The sequence below is a fragment of the Pelophylax lessonae genome, assembly GCF_965119305.1.
Source record: "Pelophylax lessonae genome assembly, chromosome: 2".
NCBI lineage: Eukaryota > Metazoa > Chordata > Amphibia > Anura > Ranidae > Pelophylax > Pelophylax lessonae.
The window spans coordinates 301,640,912-301,668,411 of NC_138769.1; the positions used below are offsets into that span (position 1 = coordinate 301,640,912).

At 41.9% G+C, this 27,500-nt stretch overlaps 2 protein-coding genes across 2 annotated transcripts in view; one reads left to right on the forward strand and one right to left on the reverse strand.

Moving 5' to 3' along the window:
• The window catches only part of HMGA1 (high mobility group AT-hook 1), a 436,480-nt gene extending 435,315 nt beyond the window's left edge, over positions 1–1,165 (reverse strand). Inside the window, exon 1 of the mRNA XM_082244638.1 lies at positions 1,153–1,165. The gene's annotated coding sequence lies outside the window, so the exon portion shown is untranslated. The remainder of the gene's footprint in view (positions 1–1,152) is intronic.
• GRM4 (glutamate metabotropic receptor 4) overlaps positions 1–27,500 on the forward strand; it is a 317,007-nt gene that overhangs the window by 244,052 nt on the left and 45,455 nt on the right. The window contains exons 7-9 of the mRNA XM_082244635.1: positions 7,913–8,113; positions 20,145–20,281; positions 22,414–23,367. Coding sequence (XP_082100761.1) covers positions 7,913–8,113; positions 20,145–20,281; positions 22,414–23,367 — 1,292 coding nt within the window. The remainder of the gene's footprint in view (positions 1–7,912; positions 8,114–20,144; positions 20,282–22,413; positions 23,368–27,500) is intronic.

Here is a 27,500-nt window from a genome sequence, read left to right on the forward strand (position 1 = left end):
TCACAAAGACCCCTCTCCTCTGAACTTAATCACAGTCCTCCTTTGATTTTCAAATTCTCTCTCATCTGCTCTCTTTAATACAATGTCACTGTCCCTGATCTTTGAACGCTGTCCTGCATATTTACCCTTTCCTCCACAAGCCTCCTTTACAATTGTCACAATCTTCACTTTACGTTTATCTTCTTTTCTGGTTTCATTTTTCATATCTTCACAGTCCTTTGTGCCCAAAGAAGGAATCTTGATATGTTCTCCCTTACTACTTCATTGGCAAAAACCCCCCATCACTAACTCTCACGGACCCCACTTTACCTCGAGTTCCTGTCCCCTGCCCCTCCTAACTATCAGTCTTAATCCTTTACCTCCATCACCCGCCACTCCAAATACTGTCTCAAATACTCTATTTGAAACACCATACATTAAAAAAATAAGTATACCTCATGGAGATTGTTGACTTATTTATCAATATTTAAACAGGCAATCCTTAGATCTTTATTCAAACAGTGCTTACAAATAAAGTGGGGTACACACTAGTAGAAAATCTGCCGAAAATTCCCGTCCGAGGTAAAATTGTATGATTTTTGGCTAGTGTGTGCACAACTTTCAGCAGCCGATGCCGACATTTTCAACGAAAAAAAATGGAGGCACAAACACCAAAATTGTTATCGTCCGTCCCCAGCACGACCAATTTTCGTTCAATGTGTATGCAGTACGTCCGTGAAAAATCTCATACGAAAGAACGCACATGATCTGAAGTTGCTGACGACCCGGAAGTCTATGTACAAATGTCCCAAAAAAAAAAAAAATCTGACGAGAAATTTTGTGAACATTATGCACTGTCAACTAAAAACGGTTATGACCTCTAAGCATGAGAGAGAAATATCGGAGGATATTTCGTCTGATTTGCGTCAAGTGTGTACGAGCCTTAAGTTCTGTACTATGGGAGACCAAATATAGTGAATGCAGGGTTCTGGGTTTACTAACACTTTACTTTCACTTTAAGATATACATTTGTCACAGGAAGAAAACAATCTAAAGCAGACAATAATGGAGCTAAACAGAAATTTGAAAACACGAAAATATGAATGGGCACACATTTCCTAGTCTTAAGTAAATCTTTAATCTATCAGATTCATTTATGGCTATTGTCAAGCACCTTATTTTTTCCAATAATTCAGAATGTAACCATTCTTTCCAATGTAAGCTATAGTGTTAAAAACTCTTATTCTTGCAGTATCTCAGAGTATCAGTCATATAATCTCCAATGGACATGTAGTTTATGCTCTTTTTCTTCTAAGTTTAATATCACCTCTAACACAAAAGTAAAGTGTTCTAAACTTTGCTTAAATTTTTAGCTACATTGTTTTAAACTGTTATTCTTGAAATATTTTAGTCAATAAGATATGCAATCGAAAAGTTCTACCAATTCAAAGTGAAAATATCCTATTCTTATTTTAGGGCTCAGTGATAGAAACTTGCATTGCCTCAGGCAATCAGATATATAATCCACAAAGCAGTGTTTAACACATAACAGTATAATTATTTTACTTTAATGTCATTGCTGGGCAACAAATGTCCATATTCCATTTTTCCCCAAAATAAAGCTTGAAAATGATTCATCTGCTTGAATGCATGCTTTGATACATATTTTGTCTTTTACAAGTAAAAATAAATTATAAATATTTCACTATTTTGGACAGTAAATATTAACTGTGTTTTCCTATTTTTTTATCAGTATTTCTTTTTACAGTAGAATAATGCATATTAGTCTGCCTATTTGGGCTCCAGTGATATACATGTCCAGGGTGGAAAATAATTTTTTGATCCCCTGCAGATTATGTAAGTTTTCCCACTTACAAAGAAATGAAGGGTCTATCATTTTTATCATAGGTGTATTTTAAATGATAGAGACAGAATATCAACCAAAAATCCAGAAAAAACACATGCTACAAATGTTATAAATTGAGTTGCAGTTCAGTGAGTAAAATAAGTATTTGATCCCCAAGCAAAACATGACTTAATACTTGGTGGAGAAACCCTTGTTGGCAAACACAGAGGTGAGACGTTTCTTGTAGTTAGTGACCAGGTTTGCACACATCTCAGAAGGGATTTGGCTTTACAGATCTTCTCTAAATCCTTAAGGTTTCTTGGTTGTCGCTTGGCAACTTAAAGTCTTAGCTCCCTCCATAAATTTTGTATAAGATTAAGGTCTGGAGACTGGCTAGGCCACTCCATGACCTTAACGTGCTTCTTAATGAGCCACTCCTTTGTTGCCTTGGCAGTATGTTTTAGGTCATTGTCATGCTGAAAGACCCATCCATGGCCCATCTTCAGTGTTCTGGCTGAGGGAAGAATTTTCTCATTCAAGATTTTACAACACATGGCCCCGTCAATTGGAACCCAAATGTGGCAAAGTTGGTCTGTATCTTTAGCAGAGAAACAGCCCTAAAGCATAATGTTTCCACCTCCATGCTTGACTGTAGGAATGGTGTTTTTAGGGTCATAGTCAGCATTTTTCTTCCTCCAAACATGGCGAGTCTCATTCCTCAAGAAGGCACATGTACAGTCATGCCAATGAACATCTAAATTAATTAGAGAAGGATTGGGAGAAAGTTCTGTGGTCAGATGAGCTCAAAATTGAGCTCTTTGGCATTAACTTGACTCGCTGTGTTTGTAGGAAGAAAAATGCTGACTATGACCCTAAGAACACATCCATACAGTCAAGCACGGAGGTGGAAACATGATGCTTTGGGGCTGTTTCTCTGCTAAAGGTACAGGTCGACTTTTCCGCATTGAGGTTCCAATGGACAAGGCCATATATTGTAAAATCTCGGACGAGAACCTTCTTCCCTCAACCAGAACACTGAAGATGGGTCATGGGCATGACAATGACCCAAAACATACCATAAAGGCAACAAAGGAGTCGCTCAAGAAGAAACCCATTACGGTCATTAAGTGGCCTAGCCAGTCTCCAGACCTAATCCTATAGAAAATTTATGGAGGGAGCTGAAACTTCCAGTTGTTAAGAGACAACCAAGAAACCTTAACGATGTAGAGAGGATCTGTAAAGAGGAGTGGACCAAAAATCCCTCCTCAGCTGTGTGCAAACCTGGTAAACAACTACAAGAAATGTTTTACCTCTGTGCTTGCCGACAATGGTTTCTCCACCAAGTACTAAGTCATGTTTTGCTTGGGCATCAAATACTTATTTTACTCACTGAACTGCAGCTTAATTTATATGTGTTTTTCTGGATTTTTGGTTGATATTTTGTCTCTGTCATTTAAAATACACCCATAATAAAAGTTATAGACCCTAAATTTCTTTGTAAGTGGGCAAACTTACAAAACCTGCTGGGGACCAAATATTTATTTTCCCACTGTACAGTGTTGTTATTGTAGTGTCTTAGGGACTATTCACGTGGCCGCCCATGGGTCTTTTTGCATCAGTGTTCATCTGATCTGTCCTATTTGGGCCTGCAAAAATGGAAAAGTATGTAAACATTTTCCTTTTGTTTTTGTGGACCTAAACCGACTCAGATGTGAGTAGATGTAACTGACGCAGATCCGTTTACACCCGCACACCCACTTAGATACATTGCATTTCATCTGGATCCATATAAAAATGAACACATGGAACGCTCATCTTTTACAGACACTTTGGGGTTGATTTATTAAAACTGGAGAGTGGAAATTCTGGTGCAGCTGTGCATGGTAGCCAATCAGCTTCTAACTTTGGCTTGTTCAATTAGGCTTCGACAAATAAAAAACTGGAAGTCTTTTTTTTTTTTTTTTTTTTTGCAGAGCTGCATCAGATTTTGCATTCTCTAGCTTTAGCAAATCAACCCCTTTGTCTATTATGATTTCTTTATGGAATTTTGTTGAGCGGGAAAAACTGTTAGACAGTTTAACATAAGTTGAGTAAGTGTAGCATTTTACAGTATATCATTGTAGATTGCAGTGAGAGAAAAAACTTTTTTTTTTGTATTTTAGCCTATCACACATAAAGGGGTTGAGGGGTTGAGTTATCAAAGGCAAGTAGCCTGTTCACTTTGCAAAGGAAATTTTCACTTTGCTGAGGAATTTTCCTTTAGCTAAGCAATGTTCCCATAGCTTAGTGATTGTGGTGAAAATTTACTTTGCAAACAATACACAAGCAAGTGCAAGGAAAAGAAAAAGTAACAGTGTTTTTGCTTGCACATTATTGGATGAAGGAAGTCAGCAGAGCTTCACCCCATTCACTTTTTTCTAAAGGAAAATTCCCTTGCAAAGCGAACAACTACAGTGGGTACGGAAAGTATTCAGACCCCCTTAAATTTTTCACTCTTTGTTATATTGCAGCCATTTTCTAAAATCATTTAAGTTCATTCTTCTTCCTCATGAATGTACACATAGCACCCCATACTGACAGAAAAACACAGAATTGTTGACATTGTTGCAGATTTATTAAAAAAGAAAAACTGAAATATCACATGGTCCTAAGTATTCAGACCCTTTGCTGTGACACTCATATATTTAACTCAGGTGCTTTCCATTTCTTCTGATCATCCTTGAGATGGTTCTACACCTTCATTTGAGTCCAGCTGTGTTTGATTATACTGATTGGACTTGATTAGGAAAGCCACACACCTGTCTATATAAGACCTTCCAGATCACAATGCATGTCAGAGCAAATGAGAATCATGAGGTCAAAGGAACTGCCTGAAGAGCTCAGAGACAGAATTGTGGCAAGGCACAGATCTGGCCAAGGTTACAAAAAGATTTCTGCTGCACTTAAGGTTCCTAAGAGCACAGTGGCCTCCATAATCCTCAAATGGAAGACGTTTGGGACGACCAGAACCCTTCCTAGAGCTGGCCGTCCGGCCAAACTGAGCTATCGGGGGAGAAGAACCTTGGTGAGAGAGGTAAAGAAGAACCCAAAGATCACTGTGGCTGAGCTCCAGAGATGCAGTCAGGAGATGGGAGAAAGTTGTAGAAAGTCAACCATCACTGCAGCCCTCCACCAGTCTGGGCTTTATGGCAGAGTGGCCCGACAGAAGCCTCTCCTCAGTGTAAGACACATGAAAGCCCGCATGGAGTTTGCTAAAAAACACCTGAAGGACTCCAAGATGGTGAGAAATAAGATTCTCTGGTCTGATGAGACCAAAATAGAACTTTTTGGCCTTAATTCTAAGCGGTATTTGTGTGGAGAAAACCAGGCACTGCTCATCACCTGTCCAAAACAGTCCCAACAGTGAAGCATGGTGGTGGCAGCATCATGCTGTGGGGGTGTTTTTCAGCTGCAGGGACAGGACGACTGGTTGGAATCGAGGGAAAGATGAATGCGGCCAAGTACAGGGATATCCTGGACAAAAACCTTCTCCAGAGTGCTCTGGACCTCAGACTGGGCCGAAGGTTTACCTTCCAACAAGACAATGACCCTAAGCACACAGCTAAAATAATGAAGGAGTGGCTTCACAACAACTCCGTGACTGTTCTTGAATGGCCCAGCCAGAGCCCTGACTTAAACCCAATTGAGCATCTCTGGAGAGACCTAAAAATGGCTGTCCACCAACGTTTACCATCCAACCTGACAGAACTGGAGAGGATCTGCAAGGAGGAATGGCAGAGGATCCCCAAATCCAGGTGTGAAAGACTTGTTGCATCTTTCCCAAAAAGACTCCTGGCTGTATTAGATCAAATGGGGGCTTCTACTAAATACTGAGCAAAGGGTCTGAATACTTAGGACCATGTGATATTTCAGTTTTTCTTTTTTAATAAATCTGCAACAATGTCAACAATTCTGTGTTTTTCTGTCAGTATGGGGTGCTATGTGTACATTCATGAGGAAGAAGAATGAACCTAAATGATTTTAGCAAATTGCTGCAATATAACAAAGAGTGAAAAATTTAAGGGGGTCTGAATACTTTCCGTACCCACTGTATTTCAGCCCCATTAACTCTCATGCACACATTCTCTAGTATAGATTTTAAGAAAAAAACATTTGCTTTTTTGCTTTAACTAAGCAAACAGCTTCCTCAAAATACCAAAAAATAAGCTTTGTAATGACCATCAACCTGTGACAAAAGATATAATTTTTTACACACATCCTCCATGTATACTCTGTATAAACATCTTAAAAATGTTATATACTGTATATTCATACACAAGGCTTGCGAGGTATATGTGTGTGTGTATGTATATATATATATTTATATACTGTATAGTAATATATATATTATACATAAATCCATTGTATATACCGTATATAAATATAAAGCCTACAGTTGATAGGTACAGTTGACAACTAATCAGTTAATCCATGTTTTATATTCTTTTTATTTTCATTCTGAAGTTAAAGAATTTTTAGTTGCTATCTGTTAGACACTCAAACAAATATATTAAAGTTGTTATTAATATAATTTTTCGGAGCTGCCAACTATTAAAACAAATCTTGTCATCAATCATAAAAGAAGTGCAGCAATGAACATGGCATTACAGAGACTCTGGGGGCAAACAGCTTAAGGTATGGAGTGCAGGCATCTATAATATAAGTTTGGGGTGGTAGAGAAAGCAACACCAATAAAAATAACTCCAGTTCCCAAATATATTGCACCAATATAATTGGGGTGATTCGGCCCTGGCAAGCAGATGGCATTGACTTGATTGCCTGTTAATTTCTTTTGGCTGGCTGCAACTTTTACACAATCTCCTCTGGCTCTTAGTCATTTTGCTTCTATTATAAGCAAAAGCAGGATTGGTGCTGCTGGATTCAGGATTTCAAAAACTGAGAAAGTTAAACTTGAGGTAGAAGAGTAGATGGAGGAAAACTGCCAACCTTTCCATTAGGATGATGGTTGAAATTAAAAATTTGTCTTTGCTGATGGCTGTAGTTTGGCAAATCCAGTCATTCCACAGCTTCTGTTATTAGTATCCACTGTCTGCAGCTGCGGGTACCCCTATGCTTCACAGCCCCCAAAACATATTTTATTTGTGGATTCTCTTCTGAATCTATCACAAAGGTGCTGCACCCAAGAAAAATACAAACATTAGAAGCATTTTTAGAAGTGTCCTAACTAAAACACCCTGAAAAAAAAAACATTTGCCCACAAAGCTTCCTGCTAGGCATTCTTCTACATGTGTGCGTAGGTAAAAAAGTAGAATGTTTGGAAATCTAGTTGCAAGTTGGGAATTTTCCATGAAAGACCATGTAACTGCATGCAAGCCAAAATTTGTGAATCAACTTTTTTTGCCTGAAAATAAAAAGTATTACAATCAATTGTCAGAAACTGCTATAAGCAACTTGTAATAAATGTCTTGGTATAACTACATATCTAGTCATTGATGGATCTGATGCTATAGAAGCTCTTGAGACTGCTATGAGGCCTGTGGTAAGGATTGGTTGTGGTCACACAGACCTAAGAGAGGTTAGCTCTCTGTTCTGCCCATATGATGTTATTTCAACAATACTTTACTTCACAGGACCAATCCAGCGCAAACTATCTTCCTTTGGTCCTTTTCCCAGTGATATTTGCCAGGGCCAACAACAGCCATAGGAAAAGAAAAGGTACCATAAGTAAGCCCACTGACAGCAATTCAAGAGCAGGCTTTGTTCCTGAATGTTGCAGTGGGACTTAGAAGCAAAGCCTTCTTTGGCTCTAGTATCAGTGGAACTCCCACTATAAATTAAAGTGGGGGCATTTGTTCTCAGTCTCACTGACATCAATAAAACTTCTGTTTACATTCCTGCACTGACACACTGGTTTTGTTTTCTGTGGTGATAGAGTTGAGCCTTAAACATTTTGCAATGGGGATTCAAGATTTCTTGTTAAGCCCTTGTGTCTGGAAAAAACATCAGAAAAAAAACTATGTTTTTACTAAGCCACTCCTATAGGCACTATTACCACTATTTGTTTTTTTGTCCTTCTTTTAACCACAGATCAGGAGCGAATTGGTGTGGGGTCTGCCTATGAGCAAGAGGGGAAAGTACAATTTGTTATAGATGCAGTATATGCAATGGCACATGCTCTTCACAATATGCACAAAACTGTCTGTCCTGGAAGTGTTGGACTTTGCAGTCGTATGGACCCAGTTGATGGAACTGAACTCCTAAAATACATTCGTAATGTCAACTTTACAGGTAAGATAAACAGTCTTAGAACATCAATCATCAATATGTTCCCATTTAATAAAAGAATATTAGCTATATGCTTAGGATCCATGGAATATAAAGTAATTGGCTTTTTGTTCTTTTGTGAAACATGTGCTTTAAATGTTTTGGCTGTTATATCTGCTTGGCTTTCTTTGCCATAAGAGCTGCTTGAGCCAGAGAAGAAGAACTCAGAGTAAGCCCAGAGTAATACCTGATCCACAGGCAGAAAATGATGAGGATGATGGCAACAAACATAAGGAGTATGATGAACATAATATACTAAATTATTATGAAAGAATACCAAGCTAATTAAATCCTATGTGTGAATCCTTTTTTTCTGTGCTTTAAAAAAATATGGCACACTGATGGCCAAGTCTTTCTATTATTTATATTCCACAGTTTTTGTTATATTAGAGAGATTTTTTTACATTACCCTATATCTTCTGCATTCATACAAGCTTCAAGCTAGGGAAGACATGTCACCTTGGATTGTGTTGAATTCCAGCAAGCTAGTTGATTGAATCTGAACGTAAGCCTGTCAAACTGCAGTTAGGAGTAGGTTTAGTCTGGCCAAAAAGATATTATGGCCAGAGGTATGGCCAAATAATTGTTAGTAGCAGTGATTATTATTGAGACATCAGGGCTATGAGTGTACAAGTAGCTTGTGATTTGTTTTCATTTGGTGAAAAATGTAGAATAGCGAGCATGCCAGATTGTTTTTGTGATACCACCCTATGCTGAGGTTATGTAAATCTTGCTATGTCACAATGTTGGAATAACTGGGTTCTCTATTTTTTTTTCTACCAAACTATGTAAATAGGCTTGTTAAAATGCTTTTTTTTTTATTATATGTGTTGTTTAATATTAAAAGATACATTTTGTCACAAAGGGCATTTTGTGTAGTTTTAAACTCCCATGTATTTGGCTATGGAAGAGGGCAACTAAATACTATGTATATATAAAACACTGTGTGCATTAAAAAGTTGTGATATATTGATAAAGGAATAATTTCCCCCAATTAAACATTAACATTTTATTGTGAATTCCTTTCAAATTTATTTTTTTTGTCCTAATTACTAAAATAGAGATATTTTAGATCTTATTTACAGTTATATTATGAAATGCCAATGTGGTAGTAAATAGTGTTGAGCGAACACGGACTGTATTATTCGTGTTCGTACCGAATAATTGGATTTTTTGTACCCGAACACGGACACGGACACTTTACTGTATGTTCGGGTAAAAATCCGTGTTCGGTCGTTTTATTTCCGGGTTTTGCATGCTTTGGCGCTCTTTTCATGGCGGGCTTTCAACAGCCAATCAACAATCGTTTAACTGGTGTGCCTTAAGCCATCCCAGCCATGCCTGCAAATGTCTCAGTAGCTGTGATTGGCCGTCTGAAGCATGTGACCAAGTCTTTATAAGTTCGAGGCAGCCGCAGCGGCGTCATTATGCTGCTTAGATTCAGGGACAGAGCACACATCAACGTGCTGGCTGCTGATTAGGGAAAGATAGGCAGGAAAAAACCATTTGTGTCCGGATAGAATTGAGGGACAGGTCGGAGTGTTTAGGCAGGGCGAGTTGTAGGCATTTTAGGGATAGAGTCTGCTGAATTATAGGGTCAGTGTCTTCTACAAACTACAATCGATATTGCTGTGTGGGGGGTGGGGTCTGCACTCAATCCTGATCTACGATCTCTTCTCAATCCTGTTAGGGACAGAGTCTGCTGAATTTTAGGGAAACTGTGTTCTACAAACTACAATCGATATTGCTGTGTGGTGTGGGATTGGAGATAGGCAGGTGTCAGTGATCCACATCCATTTTTCTGTGTGTGAGCTGCAGTGAACACAATCTTTTTGGGCTGCAGTGAACACAATCTTTTTGGGCTGCAGTGAACACAATCTTTTTGGGCTGCAGTGAACACAATCTTTTTGGGCTGCAGTGAACACAATCTTTTTGGGGTGCAGTGAACAAAATCTTTTTGGGGTGCAGTGAACACAATCCTTTTTGGTGTGCAGTGAACACAATCTTTGTGGGGTGCAGTGAACAAAATCCTTTGTGGGGTGCAGTGAACACAATCTTTTTGGGGTGCAGTGAACAAAATCCTTTTTGGGGTGCAGTGAACAACATCCTTTTTGGGGTGCAGTGAACACAATCTTTTTGGGGTGCAGTGAACAAAATCCTTTGTGGGGTGCAGTGAACACAATCTTTTTGGGGTGCAGTGAACACAATCTTTTTGGGGTGGAGTGAACAACATCCTTTTTGGGGTGCAGTGAACAAAATCCTTTTTGGGGTGCAGTGAACAAAATCATTTTTGGGGTGCAGTGAACACAATCTTTTTGGGGTGCAGTGAACACAATCTTTGTGGGGTGCAGTGAACACAATCTTTTTGGGGTGGAGTGAACAACATCCTTTTTGGGGTGCAGTGAACAACATCCTTTTTGGGGTGCAGTGAACACAATCTTTTTGGGGTGCAGTGAACACAATCTTTGTGGGGTACAGTGAACAGAATCTTTGTGGGGTGCAGTGAACACAATCTTTGGGGGGTACAGTGAACACAATCTTTGTGAGGTGCAGTGAACACAATCTTTGTGGGGTGCAGTGAACACAATCATTGTGGGGTGCAGTGAACTCAATCTTTGTGGGGTACAGTGAACACAAAGGTTTGAGGGTGCTGCCTGTTCCATACTCCCCCTACTCCTCATCTAGCCTTTTAGGGGTACAAACAATAGTAATTGGGGCCTAGTGTGGTTGTGTACGTGTGATATACATACACTTTTTTGGGATCATATTTTCTATTCCGCTATTTAATCAAAAACCTTTGGGGATCAGTTAAATTGGGGGATAGTCTGTGTTGGTACGTGTGAGAGAGATCCACCTTTCCAAGTTGTTGGGGTTCATCTCATACTTCTGAAGGTTTGAGGGTGCTGCCTGTTCCATACTCCCCCTACTCCTAGCCTTTTAGGGGTACAAACAATAGTAATTGGGGCCTAGTGTGGTTGTGTACGTGTGATATACATACACTTTTTTGGGATCATATTTTCTATTCCGCTATTTAATCAAAAACCTTTGGGGATCAGTTAAATTGGGGGATAGTCTGTGTTGGTACGTGTGAGAGAGATCCACCTTTCCAAGTTGTTGGGGTTCATCTCATACTTCTGAAGGTTTGAGGGTGCTGCCTGTTCCATACTCCCCCTACTCCTAGCCTTTTAGGGGTACAAACAATAGTAATTGGGGCCTAGTGTGGTTGTGTACGTGTGATATACATACACTTTTTTGGGATCATATTTTCTATTCCGCTATTTAATCAAAAACCTTTGGGGATCAGTTAAATTGGGGGATAGTCTGTGTTGGTACGTGTGAGAGAGATCCACCTTTCCAAGTTGTTGGGGTTCATCTCATACTTCTGAAGGTTTGAGGGTGCTGCCTGTTCCATACTCCCCCTACTCCTAGCCTTTTAGGGGTACAAACAATAGTAATTGGGGCCTAGTGTGGTTGTGTACGTGTGATATACATACACTTTTTTGGGATCATATTTTCTATTCCGCTATTTAATCAAAAACCTTTGGGGATCAGTTAAATTGGGGGATAGTCTGTGTTGGTACGTGTGAGAGAGATCCACCTTTCCAAGTTGTTGGGGTTCATCTCATACTTCTGAAGGTTTGAGGGTGCTGCCTGTTCCATACTCCCCCTACTCCTAGCCTTTTAGGGGTACAAACAATAGTAATTGGGGCCTAGTGTGGTTGTGTACGTGTGATATACATACACTTTTTTGGGATCATATTTTCTATTCCGCTATTTAATCAAAAACCTTTGGGGATCAGTTAAATTGGGGGATAGTCTGTGTTGGTACGTGTGAGAGAGATCCACCTTTCCAAGTTGTTGGGGTTCATCTCATACTTCTGAAGGTTTGAGGGTGCTGCCTGTTCCATACTCCCCCTACTCCTAGCCTTTTAGGGGTACAAACAATAGTAATTGGGGCCTAGTGTGGTTGTGTACGTGTGATATACATACACTTTTTTGGGATCATATTTTCTATTCCGCTATTTAATCAAAAACCTTTGGGGATCAGTTAAATTGGGGGATAGTCTGTGTTGGTACGTGTGAGAGAGATCCACCTTTCCAAGTTGTTGGGGTTCATCTCATACTTCTGAAGGTTTGAGGGTGCTGCCTGTTCCATACTCCCCCTACTCCTAGCCTTTTAGGGGTACAAACAATAGTAATTGGGGCCTAGTGTGGTTGTGTACGTGTGATATACATACACTTTTTTGGGATCATATTTTCTATTCCGCTATTTAATCAAAAACCTTTGGGGATCAGTTAAATTGGGGGATAGTCTGTGTTGGTACGTGTGAGAGAGATCCACCTTTCCAAGTTGTTGGGGTTCATCTCATACTTCTGAAGGTTTGAGGGTGCTGCCTGTTCCATACTCCCCCTACTCCTAGCCTTTTAGGGGTACAAACAATAGTAATTGGGGCCTAGTGTGGTTGTGTACGTGTGATATACATACACTTTTTTGGGATCATATTTTCTATTCCGCTATTTAATCAAAAACCTTTGGGGATCAGTTAAATTGGGGGATAGTCTGTGTTGGTACGTGTGAGAGAGATCCACCTTTCCAAGTTGTTGGGGTTCATCTCATACTTCTGAAGGTTTGAGGGTGCTGCCTGTTCCATACTCCCCCTACTCCTAGCCTTTTAGGGGTACAAACAATAGTAATTGGGGCCTAGTGTGGTTGTGTACGTGTGATATACATACACTTTTTTGGGATCATATTTTCTATTCCGCTATTTAATCAAAAACCTTTGGGGATCAGTTAAATTGGGGGATAGTCTGTGTTGGTACGTGTGAGAGAGATCCACCTTTCCAAGTTGTTGGGGTTCATCTCATACTTCTGAAGGTTTGAGGGTGCTGCCTGTTCCATACTCCCCCTACTCCTAGCCTTTTAGGGGTACAAACAATAGTAATTGGGGCCTAGTGTGGTTGTGTACGTGTGATATACATACACTTTTTTGGGATCATATTTTCTATTCCGCTATTTAATCAAAAACCTTTGGGGATCAGTTAAATTGGGGGATAGTCTGTGTTGGTACGTGTGAGAGAGATCCACCTTTCCAAGTTGTTGGGGTTCATCTCATACTTCTGAAGGTTTGAGGGTGCTGCCTGTTCCATACTCCCCCTACTCCTAGCCTTTTAGGGGTACAAACAATAGTAATTGGGGCCTAGTGTGGTTGTGTACGTGTGATATACATACACTTTTTTGGGATCATATTTTCTATTCCGCTATTTAATCAAAAACCTTTGGGGATCAGTTAAATTGGGGGATAGTCTGTGTTGGTACGTGTGAGAGAGATCCACCTTTCCAAGTTGTTGGGGTTCATCTCATACTTCTGAAGGTTTGAGGGTGCTGCCTGTTCCATACTCCCCCTACTCCTAGCCTTTTAGGGGTACAAACAATAGTAATTGGGGCCTAGTGTGGTTGTGTACGTGTGATATACATACACTTTTTTGGGATCATATTTTCTATTCCGCTATTTAATCAAAAACCTTTGGGGATCAGTTAAATTGGGGGATAGTCTGTGTTGGTACGTGTGAGAGAGATCCACCTTTCCAAGTTGTTGGGGTTCATCTCATACTTCTGAAGGTTTGAGGGTGCTGCCTGTTCCATACTCCCCCTACTCCTAGCCTTTTAGGGGTACAAACAATAGTAATTGGGGCCTAGTGTGGTTGTGTACGTGTGATATACATACACTTTTTTTGGATCATATTTTCTATTCCGCTATTTAATCAAAAACCTTTGGGGATCAGTTAAATTGGGGGATAGTCTGTGTCGGTACGTGTGAGAGAGATCCACCTTTCCAAGTTGTTGGGGTTCATCTCATACTTCTGAAGGTTTGAGGGTGCTGCCTGTTCCATACCCCCCCTACTCCTCATCTAGCCTTTTAGGGGTACAAACAATAGTAATTGGGGCCTAGTGTGGTTGTGTACGTGCGAGATACATACACTTTTTTTGATCATATTTCCTATTCCGCTATTCAATAAAAACCTTTGAGGATCAATTGAATTGCGGGATAGTCTGTGTCGGTACGTGTGAGAGAGATCCACCTTTCCAAGTTGTTGGGGTTCATCTCATACTTCTGAAGGTTTGAGGGTGCTGCCTGTTCCATACTCCCCCTACTCCTCATCTAGCCTTTTAGGGGTACAAACAATAGTAATTGGGGCCCAGTGTGGTTGTGTACGTGTGATATACATACACTTTTTTTGGATCATATTTTCTATTCCGCTATTTAATTTAACTGGGCCTCCATGCGAGACCTGTGTGCCTTGTTGCGCTGTTTTGAGTACTCCACCAACATGGCCAGTGGCAATGACGCCGTTCTCAGCTTAACTATCCCACTTCTATGCCTCCTTGAAAAAACAATTCGGGCGATGATGGAAGAGGATGTGGCACAGGATGAGGAGGAGGAGGAGGATGAAGAGGTAACATTTCCAAGGCTTTCAGGGCAGTCATTCGCAAGGGGCTCCGAGGGTGGGTTCCTGCACACGCAAACGCCAGGGACGCAATTGTCCAGCAGGGGCACAGTTCTGGAGGATGAGGAGGATGAGGAGGAGGAGGAGCTGGAGGAGGAGATGGAACCATGTTCACAGCAGGGTGGCACCCAGGCCAGCTCATGGCCATCACTGGTGCGTGGCTGGGGGGATACAGAGGACACGGACGATACACCTCCCACAGAGGACAGCCTTTCGTTGCCTCTGGGCAGCCTGGCACACATGAGCGATTACATGCTGCAGTGTCTCCACAACGACCGCCGAGTTGCCCACATTCTAACTTGTGCTGATTACTGGGTGGCCACGCTGCTGGATCCCCGTTACAAGGACAACGTACCGTCCTTAATTCACTCACTGGAGCGCGATCGCAAGATGCGCGAGTACAAGCGCACGCTGGTAGACGCCATGCTGCTGGCATTCCCATCTGACAGCGGGGCCACAGTGGAAGCACAAGGCAGAGGAGGAGGAGGAGGAGGTCGCCAACGCAACCAGGGCACCGCCAGCACCTCAGAAGGCAGGGTTAGCATGGCCGAAATGTGGAAAAGCTTTGTCAGCACGCCACAACAAACAGCAGCACCAGCAGCTCAGATGGAACGTCTTAGCAGGAGGCAGCATTTTACCAACATGGTGGAGCAGTATGTGTGCACACGCCTACATGTAGTGAATGACGGGTCTGCCCCCTTCAACTTCTGGGTCTCCAAATTGGGCACATGGCTTGAGCTTGCCCTTTACGCCTTGGAGGTGCTGGCGTGCCCTGCAGCCAGTGTATTATCTGAACGGGTATTTAGCACGGCTGGGGGCGTTATAACAGACAAGCGCAGCCGCCTGTCCAGAGACAATGTGGACAAGCTCACGTTCATTAAAATGAACCAGGCATGGATCCCACGGGACTTTTCCGTACCTTATGCAGAATAGCAATGGATACCGACCTTACCCACCCATTGTTCCATTTTTGCTCTTTCTCACTCTTTTGGGGTGTACCCTCATTTAAAATTTTTGAAAAGAAGCAGTGTTGGCTACCTCGTCCTCCTCCTCAGGGCCAGATTAATGTAGGGGCTATTGGAGCTGCAGCTCCAGGCCCCTACCTTTTATATAGGCCCCGGGTTGGCCATATTCACTGTTACCGCTCTTCTGTCACTTGTAAACACAGAAGTCTGGCTTCTATGCTCGCTTCCCCAGGCAGCACCCTCAGAACCTCCCCACACAGCGTGAAGGCCGGACAAGGAGGGACAGTTGGCGATGCATGGATGTGTTTATGGGCTTCAGAGACAGCATCCCATGTTGAATTAGGCATGCATGGCTGCACCCTTCCTCCTCTGGGTGCATGGCAAGGCACGGCCCTTAAGGCCCTTCAAAATCCTCAGCACCAAGCCCATGATGCTGTTAATCCGGCCCTGGTCCTCCTCCACCGCCGCTTCCACCTACACCGCCCATAGGTGTGCGCAGCCTATTGCATTAAGGTGTGCACCCCAAAGTTGAAATACACATGCATGTGTTTGCCAGCAGGGAGAGTAATGTATCGGGGCCATGTACCTGTAGGCAAGGAGAAATAGAGCAGAGCAGGTCCCAGGGAGATCTTTCCCATCTCCTCACTGGCAATGCTATGTGCCCTAGGTGATTAGGGTGTGCCCAGGCACACCCAGCACACCCTGTGCGCACGCCTATGTCACCGCCACATCCACCACCACCTCAACCTCCCTCCTACTCCATATGGGCCTCGTCCTTCAGAGATGAAGAAGAACATTGTTTTATTTTTCTGTTTTTTTTTTGTTGTTTTAAGTTATTTCCCTATCCACATTTGTTTGCAGAGCACTTGCCATGCTCTTAATTACGTTTTGCTGCCATTTGCAGCACTCTAGCCCTTTCCTTTGGTGTTTTAGAGCCATTTTAGTGCCTTAAAGTTCGGGTCCCCATTGACTTCAATGGGGTTCGGTGTCCGGGAAAAGTTCGGTAAAAGTCCCGGACCCGGACTTTTTTTTAAAGTTCGGCCGAACCCGTCGAACACGGACATCTAGGTGTTCGCTCAACCCTAGTAGTAAAGTGATAATGTTTACTTGAACAGTTTCAGCTAATTCATGATTTATCATCCATTTTAATTTTACTTAATTTATTTATTTTTAAGTTGGGAACATTTTTGTAATAAGTGTTGGGATTATCATAATAACAGCCACACAATCATGGTGTCTATGGGCAGCAGATACTAGTGACTGATGGCATGTACAGTACATGTAAAAAATAAAGCATTTATGGTTTTCTCTGCCCCTACTTTATTATTACAGTACACACATGTAGGCTAATCAGTAAGGTAGTGCAGGGATGGTGACTGTGTAGAAAGACAAAAGACAGTACCTTTGAATTTCACCTTGTAGTTTGTACACTTATGTTCAGTTATCCTTTAAGGGAATATGTCAAGCATGAACAATGGAGTCTGGCATTGCTAACCTCCTTTTGGGAATGCTAGTTCCCTGGCTGTCATGATCATGGTTTGTTTTCAACTATGTCTAAATCTGTGACCTGAAGCAAGTATAGAGATAGGGAATTCTGACACTTTCCTGACACTCATTTGCAGTGTACTTGTTCTTTTCAAAACAAAAAACCCCAGGGAACCTAATAGACTTTAAAAAAATGCCAGAAGACAAGGTTTGAGTATCATCAGGACTGTTGAGTTGTAGTCCCATCCTAAAGCAGAAACCTCAAATGTGTAAAATATATGGAACAGAAATAAAAAATAGCTATAGTATTTTGAGGTAAAGTTGAAAATGTATTAGTCCACAGTACAATCCGTTTAGGGAAAGGCTCTGCTGGCATTTAAGGCGAAAATGCCAAAGTGTATAGGAGTTTAGGCAGATAAGATAAAACATGCATACCCTCATGTACATTGGCAGGATCGGTGCAAGGTTCAGAAATGTCAGTTGCCATCCACTGACCCAGGTTACCATGTTTCAGTCCAAGGACAACTGAACAGGATAGCAGAGGGGTATTGAGATGGCTAAACCAGTGCCATCTTATTTAGCTTGATTATTATTATAATCAAAATTTGTTCTCCATAAGGGTATCAAAAGTGCAAATTTTATTTTGCAATCTGTCCCTTTTATGAACTAGAATTAGGTTTCATACAAAGCTGATTTATACAGCGCTATAAAAAGAGAAACCAAAAACCTAAAAACATTACATACCAAATAACAATGACTTTAAACAAAAGTACGAGAATAAAGGGATAAAGTAGTAAATAAAAAAAAATGGTAATAAGGGGCTAAAATATTTTTTCTTTTAACAACTTATACATACCGTATATACTCGAGTATAAGCCGAGTTTTTCAGCACATTTTTTTGTGCTGAAAACGTCCCCCTCGGCTTATACTCGAGTCAAGGAAAAAAATGTCCTCTCCGACGGGTTTAAGGTTTAAAAATGGCGCCGCCCGTCGCATACATGTTACCGCGCACGCGCCGCCGCCGCTCGTGTAATTTCGGCTATTCCCGGCGCCGCTCGGGAGAGGCCGGGAATAGCCGAAAGTATACGAGCGGCGGCGGCGCGTGCGCAATGACGTGTCGGCCCCGGGCGGCGCCATTTTTAAAATGAAGGCGCCTCTGGAACAGGTAAGTGAAACAGCTTCACTACCTGCCATGGGCTGCGGGCACACTACGAGGGATGCAGTGCTGCGGGCATGGTCCACATGTACCATGCCCACAGCACTGCATCTCCTGTAGTATGCCCACAACCCCGGATCCTCTAGTACCATGCCAGTACCCTGCAATCTCCTGCACCATGCCAGTACCCTGCAATCTCCTGCACCATGCCAGTACCCTGCAATCTCCTGCACCATGCCAGTACCCTGCATTCTCCTGCACCATGCCAGTACCCTGCAATCTCCTGCACCATGCCAGTACCCTGCATTCTCCTGCACCATGCCAGTACCCTGCATTCTCCTGCACCATGCCAGTACCCTGCATTCTCCTGCACCATGCCAGTACCCTGCAATCTCCTGCACCATGCCAGTACCCTGCATTCTCCTGCACCATGCCAGTACCCTGCATTCTCCTGCACCATGCCAGTACCCTGCATTCTCCTGCACCATGCCAGTACCCTGCAATCTCCTGCACCATGCCAGTACCCTGCAATCTCCTGCACCATGCCAGTACCCTGCATTCTCCTGCACCATGCCAGTACCCTGCAATCTCCTGCACCATGCCAGTACCCTGCATTCTCCTGCACCATGCCAGTACCCTGCATTCTCCTGCACCATGCCAGTACCCTGCATTCTCCTGCACCATGCCAGTACCCTGCATTCTCCTGTACCATGCCAGTACCCTGCATTCTCCTGTACCATGCCAGTACCCTGCATTCTCCTGTACCATGCCAGTGCCCTGCATTCTCCTGCACCATGCCAGTGCCCTGCATTCTCCTGCACCATGCAAGTACCCTGCATTCTCCTGTACCATGCCAGTACCCTGCATTCTCCTGCACCATGCCAGTACCCTGCATTCTCCTGCACCATGCCAGTACCCTGCATTCTCCTGTACCATGCCAGTACCCTGCATTCTCCTGCACCATGCCAGTACCCTGCATTCTCCTGTACCATGCCAGTACCCTGCATTCTCCTGTACCATGCCAGTACCCTGCATTCTCCTGCACCATGCCAGTCACCCTACATTCTCCTGCACCATGCCAGTCACCCTGCATTCTCCTGCACCATGCCCGCCGCCCTGCATTCTCACCCTAGGCTTATACTCGAGTCAATGATTTTTCCCATCTTTTTGTGGTAAAAGTAGGGGTCTCGGCTTATACTCGGGTCGGCTTATACTCGAGTATATACGGTAATACTAATTTTATAATTAAGGCTAAAACTGTAGCCTATATTCATAAGCCTTGGCTTTGAAATTGACAACCCAGCACTGCAGACTACACTGAGAGACAGTGGCTTTCTCAAGGTAATCAATTAAACTCTACTGTACCGTTCACAGCTATAAGCTATGCTCTGGGTATCAAGGGTGGCGTTAGCTGTCACAGTGACAGCAGAGTTGATGTGATTGCGTGGGGAGAGACATACTCTCTTATTGTATTCTGCAGGACTGAGCTGTCATTTTGACAACATAATACTGTGCAGTAAAGAACATGGCTGGGTCCCAACCACAGCACCCAAAGCAGATGCCTTTGCCTACAATACAATATAAATTGTACAAAATGTAGTATATAAATGTGTATATTATGTCAAAACATGCAATGTATTGCACTTTTTCCACTGAAGTGACTTCCAAAATGTGGCAAATGTTATTTGAGCCAAAGGTAGTCTGATTTTTGGAACAGAGGTTTTTATTTCTCTGGACCCTGAGTATATTTGTTGGGCTCAGTGCTAAAACACTGGTTGCATGTGTCTGCTTGTGTGACTGAAGTATGGCCGGAGTAGGATGCTGTGTTCTGCATCAACACTTGTGTATATATTCATGTTATTAAGGAAATTTATCTTTTCAGGTATTGCTGGCACACCGGTGACATTCAATGAAAATGGTGATGCACCAGGTCGTTATGAGATCTACCAATACCAAATTCACAATGGAACCCCTGAATACAGAGTGATTGGACAGTGGGCAGATCATCTCCACCTCAAAGTAAGTAAAGCAGCCAATTATTTAGCTGACTGTAACCATAGCATAGAAACATAGTTAGGAGCATGTGTTCTCACAGGGCCAAGAACAGTGACAAAATTTTAAGCACAGTATAATTACCTATTTAATATGTGTTTTAGAAGCTTTTTCCAGTTGATAGTATATGGGGACAGACCTTTGATGATTGCTGTTCATGGAAGGGTAGTGGAATCTGCTAAAAGTACAGGAATAATGTATATAGACCACCAACCCACAGCTGTACAGAGGGAGGACAGATTTAAAAAGTCTGTAGTGTCTATTGTAGTTTTGTTGTGCGGTGTACAATGATATATTTAGTGTTGAAATAAAACTTCTTCTATTCAGGAATTATGGAAGCTGCCATTGCCAACTTCTGCTTCTGAAGATACTAATTGCCTGACCATTGTACTATCACTGACTTGCAATAAGTATTCAAAACAGGAGTTATGACCTCACTCTGACTTCGCTAATCTTACTTGTTCTAGGTCAGTGACTCAGAGTACATTAAAGCGGAGTTCCGGCCAAAGCTTTTTTTTTTGTTAAAAATATCCCTAGTATAGTCAGGGCTCATGCATTTACATTAAGATATCCTGTAAACTGTCCCCTGTTTTTTGTTTGTGCAGCACGTATAACTTACTTTATTCTGGTCCTGTACAGCGCGGCCATCTTCAGTGTGGGCATCTGAAGCTGCAGTGTTCCTCTTCCGGGATTCCGTGCTCAGACTCAGCCTCTTTGGCCCCTGATTGGAGGAGATGCGGCCTCCCATACACATACAGTGCTATGCACTGCCGCTGTTCTAGAACACCACCCTCTGTCTCCCTCTTCAAGCACAGACCTAAGCCCCTCCCCTAGCAGTGCCAACACCACTCTATCTCCCCCTCCCTCTCTCCTTCCCTACAACTGAGCAGATTAGCCTAGGGGCATGTCAGTATTGGGGGGGGGGGCGGGGGCTGGATGCAGTGCTCCCGGGGACGTCACAAAACAGTGGACACTCCGCTCAGTAGTTGGTGATGCCCATTGACTCTTGGGATTGATGACACTCATCTCCCAGGACCCAATGCAAAGCCAGAGATTATGTAGGTCGCCGCGTCGCCATAAGGAGGAAGAGAACAGATATTTCAACATAAATGAGGTAAAGGAGCTGTAAAAAAAAAATTTCAATTTGTTTTTTTGCATTCACACAAGTGCTGCATGGTGGCAAGTCTAAAATGTGGGTGGAACTCTGCTTTAAAGAGGAACTTAAGTCATAACAGTTGATAAAAAAAATTTTCTTTAGCAAGGAACATACATTCCACAACAATAATTTTGTTACCAAAATGAGTGTGTGCTGCAAATTGCCTTAAACATTGTTCCTTTTTATTTTTGCTGGATTCTGCCATTTTGTTGAAGTCCAGAGCCCCACGCATGCAACTGCCATGGAGCTGCACATGTGATCAGTTTTGACACCAGTCTTTTGATGGTTTTACAGTTTAGTTGAGAATACAAGCAAATGTGACAGTTAGCAATCCTGGCATGGGGGGGAATGTAACTGTTTTTTGAAACAGTTAACTCAATGGGATTACTTCTGCTTTAATCTTTAGGCTTTTAGCGGATTGGCCTCTAGCATGCAGCTCGGCCTCTAGCATGCTGTGCCACATGCAAATGTGGCACAATGCCGAAAAATAGAGAGCAACTAAGCATGTGCAAAGCAGGGTGAGACAGGGTGTTATTGAATTTTAAACAGTATAGGCGCTTATTTTTATTGTTTTACATGCTTAAGGCCAACCTGAAGTGATCTAGCACGACATCATTTTCTGACTAAAGTTCCACTTTAAATCAAAATAATATTGACAGGCATGCAACTAACATTTTTAAAAGTTGGTCAGCAAACGCAACATATTTTTCTAAATTTCCATTACTGGTTTTCTTGACTTGCGTTAATCAAAGACATAAATAATGCACAAAATAAATGTCAATGTGAGTAACTTGAGAAAAATAGTAGTTAATAGTTAAAGGAAAACAGTCCACTTTTTTTCTGTTCCTTAAACCTTGTTCTTATATTTCTTAAAACTATCTTAATATCTTGTTATACATTTGTCTCTCTTTTCCAATTTTCCTATGTTCTTTTCACCATCAAGATTGATCGTATGCACTGGCCAGGCACCCCTGCTTCCTCTTCCAGCTTCCCTCAGATTCCACCCTCTGTCTGCAGCCAACCTTGCCTGCCAGGTGAAAGGAAGAAAGTAGTGAAAGGAATGCCCTGCTGTTGGCATTGTGAAAAATGTGAAGGTTATCAGTACCAGCTTGATGCCTACACCTGCAAGAGATGCCCAATCCACATGAGACCAAATGAAAACCACACATTTTGCACTACCATTCCAGTCATCAAGCTCGAGTGGAGTTCTCCTTGGGCTGTTGTGCCTGTTCTTCTTGCTGTGTTAGGCATTTTGGCAACTATAATAGTTGTGGGCACCTTCATGCGATATAATGACACGCCTATTGTTAAGGCATCTGGTCGAGAACTAAGCTATGTCCTTCTCACTGGCATCTTTTTGTGCTATGTCAACACCTTCATTATGGTGGCCCAGCCAGGATATGGAACCTGCTCACTGAGAAGGGTCTTTCTTGGACTGGGAATGAGTATTAGTTATGCTGCTCTACTTACTAAAACAAATCGTATCTACCGTATTTTTGAGCAGGGTAAAAAATCAGTCAGTGCTCCGCGATATATCAGCCCATCGTCTCAGTTGGTGATCACTGCCAGTCTTTCTTCTGTCCAGCTGCTGGGAGTGCTTGTATGGTTTTTTGTGGACCCATCCCGGCCTGTTGTAGACTATGAAAACCAGCGAACACCAGATCCCCAGCAGGCACGGGGAGTGCTCAAATGTGATATATCAGACCTTTCCCTTATTTGCCTTTTGGGTTACAGCATGCTTCTTATGGTTACCTGCACTGTTTATGCTATCAAAACCCGTGGGGTTCCTGAGACTTTTAATGAGGCAAAGCCAATTGGTTTTACCATGTATACGACTTGCATTGTGTGGCTGGCCTTCATCCCAATTTTCTTTGGCACTGCTCAGTCTGCTGAGAAGGTAAAGAAAACAAAATTCCATTTTAAAGTAAATTTTAATTCTCTGCATGTTTTGTTATATGGTTCTTGTGGTGGTATTAGTGTATAAAAAGCATGAAATATGTGTTGATGCCTTGTGGTTGGGGCACATATTCATAATGTTGATACTGATTTATTCACCAGTTATTTGTAATGTATTTCACAAAGGCTTCATGAGGTTCTCACCCTTGCATCAAAACATTTATGCAGAAAGTAGTTCTAGGAGCAACTTAAAGAAATAACACAATAGGTTAGAAAATGTGTTTTTTTTTACATTTAATTGTTCATAGATCCATCACGTACATAAGATCCATCATGGACATAAGCAATGGGAGCTCAGTTCCTGGCAGTTAATATTAGTCTAAAAAAAGTTGATTTCTGATTGATTAATATAAAATACCTATAATTATTGTACTGAATTGAAGTTCTGTAGTCATCTATCTTATGATAGTTAGCTTATTTCCATTTGGAAATGCCTTGAAATATGTTTATTTTATTGCCATGCCCTTTATTATAAGCTTTCTCACACAGACTTGTATTGCTGAGAAAGAAGGGGGGTGTATCTGACCTGGTTTTTTAGATTATCAATCCACTAGGTAAAACTCTGGTGCCTTTTGGATATACACTCATATTAAATTATACTTCACAACTGCAGGAAAGTGGAGGTAAGACTGTGAAACAAAGCCTATTATGACAATGTCTATTTAAGTAAAGATTTTTTTTTCTGAGACTTCAGTAAACAAGCCAGTTTGTTAAGAGTTTAACTCTTAGAGCCGGTTCACACTGGGGCGACTTGTCAGGCGAACAAGTCACCGTGGGTCGCCTGCCATAGATTAGCACAGGACCCGTTCTAATAGGAGCGACACAAGTCGCTCCAACTTAGAAAAAGGGTCCTGTACTACTTTGGGGCGACCTGGAGCGACCTGCATTGACTTCAATCATATGAAGTCTGTGCATGCCACTCTGAGGTCGTGGTGCGCGCTGTGCACCGCGACTTCACAGGTCGCCCCGGCAAGTCGGGCCGCTCCTATGTGGACCGGCTCTTAATGTCTGAAGGTAAAAAAAATCCTAATGCCTGAGCGCAGTTTTGCAACTTTGACATGTGTTAGTAAAACTATACATATCACAATTACTTGAATTATCTTATATCTTGCTTTTTTTCAGGGTAGATTCGTTTGGTGGTAAATGTTTATGGATATTTGCTGATTTTTTTTATTACCAAAGGAAAAATGACTCAAATTAGTAAATATTCTTTAAAGTCTCCTGCTCCTTACATTTGCAGAAATACCATAAATGTGTGTATTTTTTGTTTGTACCCATAGTAGGGGCAAAAAAAACAATAGTGTGCATTTTCTTTTATTTTTTTATCCTACCTAAAACACCCACACTAACACTAAATAAAAACATTTTTTTTTAAATTCTGCCAAAATTATACTTACCCTGACCTTTGACCCTGACACTAACACTGACAATAAACTAGATTTAACCCTGATCTAGCTATTTTAGCTTTAGTGGTTGTAAACCTGCAGTGCATGCTATGTAAAACAAAGACACCATAGTAATGTGTACACATATACAAATGAAATCAATGTAGTTTTAGTTTAAAATTATTTTGCCCTGCACATGTATGAGCCCTGTGAATATTGGAGATCGGTGGGTGTACTGAATGCTGGAACTCAGGAGGCGGAGTTGTGACCTCACAGGACTCCCCTCCAATCTCTTCTGCTCTTCTGATCTCCTTGATGACAGCAGGATGGCGCAAACACACATCGGCCAGTCACGTCTCCTCACAAGTACCATCCAATTCAAACTCATAGAAGGCATCACATGACTTCAACATGGTCAATAACGCTGAGGAACAGAGCAGTCGATCGTGGGAGAACTGGAATATGTAGGGGGAGCGATCTATTAGGAAATGTTGGACACACACCCCCCCCCATCTCTCAGTACTAAGTAATATGTCAGTCACAGCAGCAGGGGTGTGGCGACAGAAATTTTTCTCATGTGTTGGCTTTTAACACTGCTAGAGAGCAGAGAGGGTTTCTCAATGTTGGATTCGATGTTCTTTGCAAAATTGGGAACAGGTGACTTGATGAGGCTTTACTGTGCCAGGCAAACTGCTTGATTATTTTTTATTTCAGGTTTACAACCACTTTAATATTTTTTTAACACAGATTTAGTTTGTTTATATTTTTCTTCTCTGACTAGAAAAAAAGATACAATGTTTCTTCATTCAGAAGGAAACATTTTTTGTTTTTTTTTTTATTTGTTTTTAAGAGCCGGTCCACACTAGCGCGACTTGCCAGGTGACTTGTCAGCCTGACAAGTCGCGCTCCCTCGCGGTCCATTGACCGCTACAGGACCCGTTCTAAAAGGAGCGACACAAGTCGCTCCGACTTAGAAAAAGGGTCCTGTACTACTTGGGGGCGACCTCGGAGCGACTTGCATAGACTTCCATTATGTGAAGTCCCTGCAACTCGCTCCGAAGTCGTGGTGCATGGTAATGCACAAGTCGCCCCCGAAGTAGTAAGGAGTCGTGTCGCCATAGTGTGAACCGAGCCTTATTTTCTACCTGTTTTTTGTTTTTATTGGTTGAGCCAGATGGACTTGTGTCTTTATTCAACCTGACTAACTATGTAACTATGTAAGAAGGAAATAGTACAAGGGTGTTAATTACTGACTGATCATTGTGATAGCCAAGGTGATTATGGGATCCAAAGCCAATCCTCAAAACTCCCGTTGGTTACAATGAGCCCCCGGGGCTGTTGGTGACAGCTTGATCTGTGCGCTGGGAGTGTACTTTCAGCACAAATGTCAGTGTGCATGTATGCAGTGCCTCAGAAGAAGGCCCACCTCAGTGATGTTGCATATACAGTATGTGTTATGCTGGTGTAAACAGGTTAAGTCATTTCATTTAATGATTTTCAACTGTAATCATTCTCATATAAGCGTAAATACATTTGTAAACAAGCAGATCTGACAAATTTGGTAGTTCACATTTTTTGGCCCAAATTTATTATGTAGGTATGCTCCATATGCATATATCTAGGCCAGTGTTTCTTAACCTTTTTTCAGTCAAGGCACCTTTCAAAAATTATGGACAATCTCGAGGCAGCCTTTAAAAATGATGAACAGTCTTGAGGCACCCCATTCTAAAATTTAAAAACTATTTTAATAGTTTTACATAATGCAGCAACATTTACACATGTGGGAAACCCAAAATTAGAGGGGATTTATTCCTTCAAAGCAAGTACACTTTTGCAAACTGGTACTGACTAGTATTCCAATCTTTCTTTTCTCCCTCAGTTTTTCTCCATCACTCAGCTAATGTGACCCCAACACTGATGGAGAGAGGCAAGGGAGGGTCAGACAAGGATGATATGCAGGCGACTGACATCCTCCTTATCAGCTGATTGAAGGTTGTAATGGTGCACAATGAAAACCTGTGGCTTTGTGTAACTAAAAGGCAGGCTTCATCCACACGCTGGTTTGTATATAATTTTTGGGCAATTTCTTGGCATTTTGCTAAGGCACCCCTGAGGAAACCTCAAGGCACCCTGGTTGAAAAAGGTTGATCTAGGCAGTTATGGAACCCAGACAATCAAGAATTTATGAATATTATGACCCTCTGCAGACCATCAAATCTGCATGCACATACTAAGGCAATTTAACATTTTCTGTAAAAGATAGGATTCACTTACTTTGCCAGATGTGTACCATTTGTACCTAAGGTGCATGTCAAAGAAAAGGATTTCCAGCACACTTACCAGCTAGCCTGCAAAAAAACAAATTGATTTTGTCTAACAATTAAAAGCAGAGGGTTTAGTGGCACACCTTTGCATATTTATGTGGAAGCCACAATGCCTCTCCAAGACCCCTCTGTATATTGTGATCCTAACTCTAAATCTGAGTATCCCCAAGTTAGAACATATACAGCAATGGATAAATAAAATGCAGGTATATCTAAAGGGGACCTACTCCTCCTTAACCACTTCAATACAGGGCACTTTCCCCCCCCCCCCTTCCTGCCCAGACCAATTTTCAGCTTTTAGCGCTCTCACAATTTGAATGACAATTACTCAGTCATGCAACGCTGTGCCCAATCAAATTTTTTAT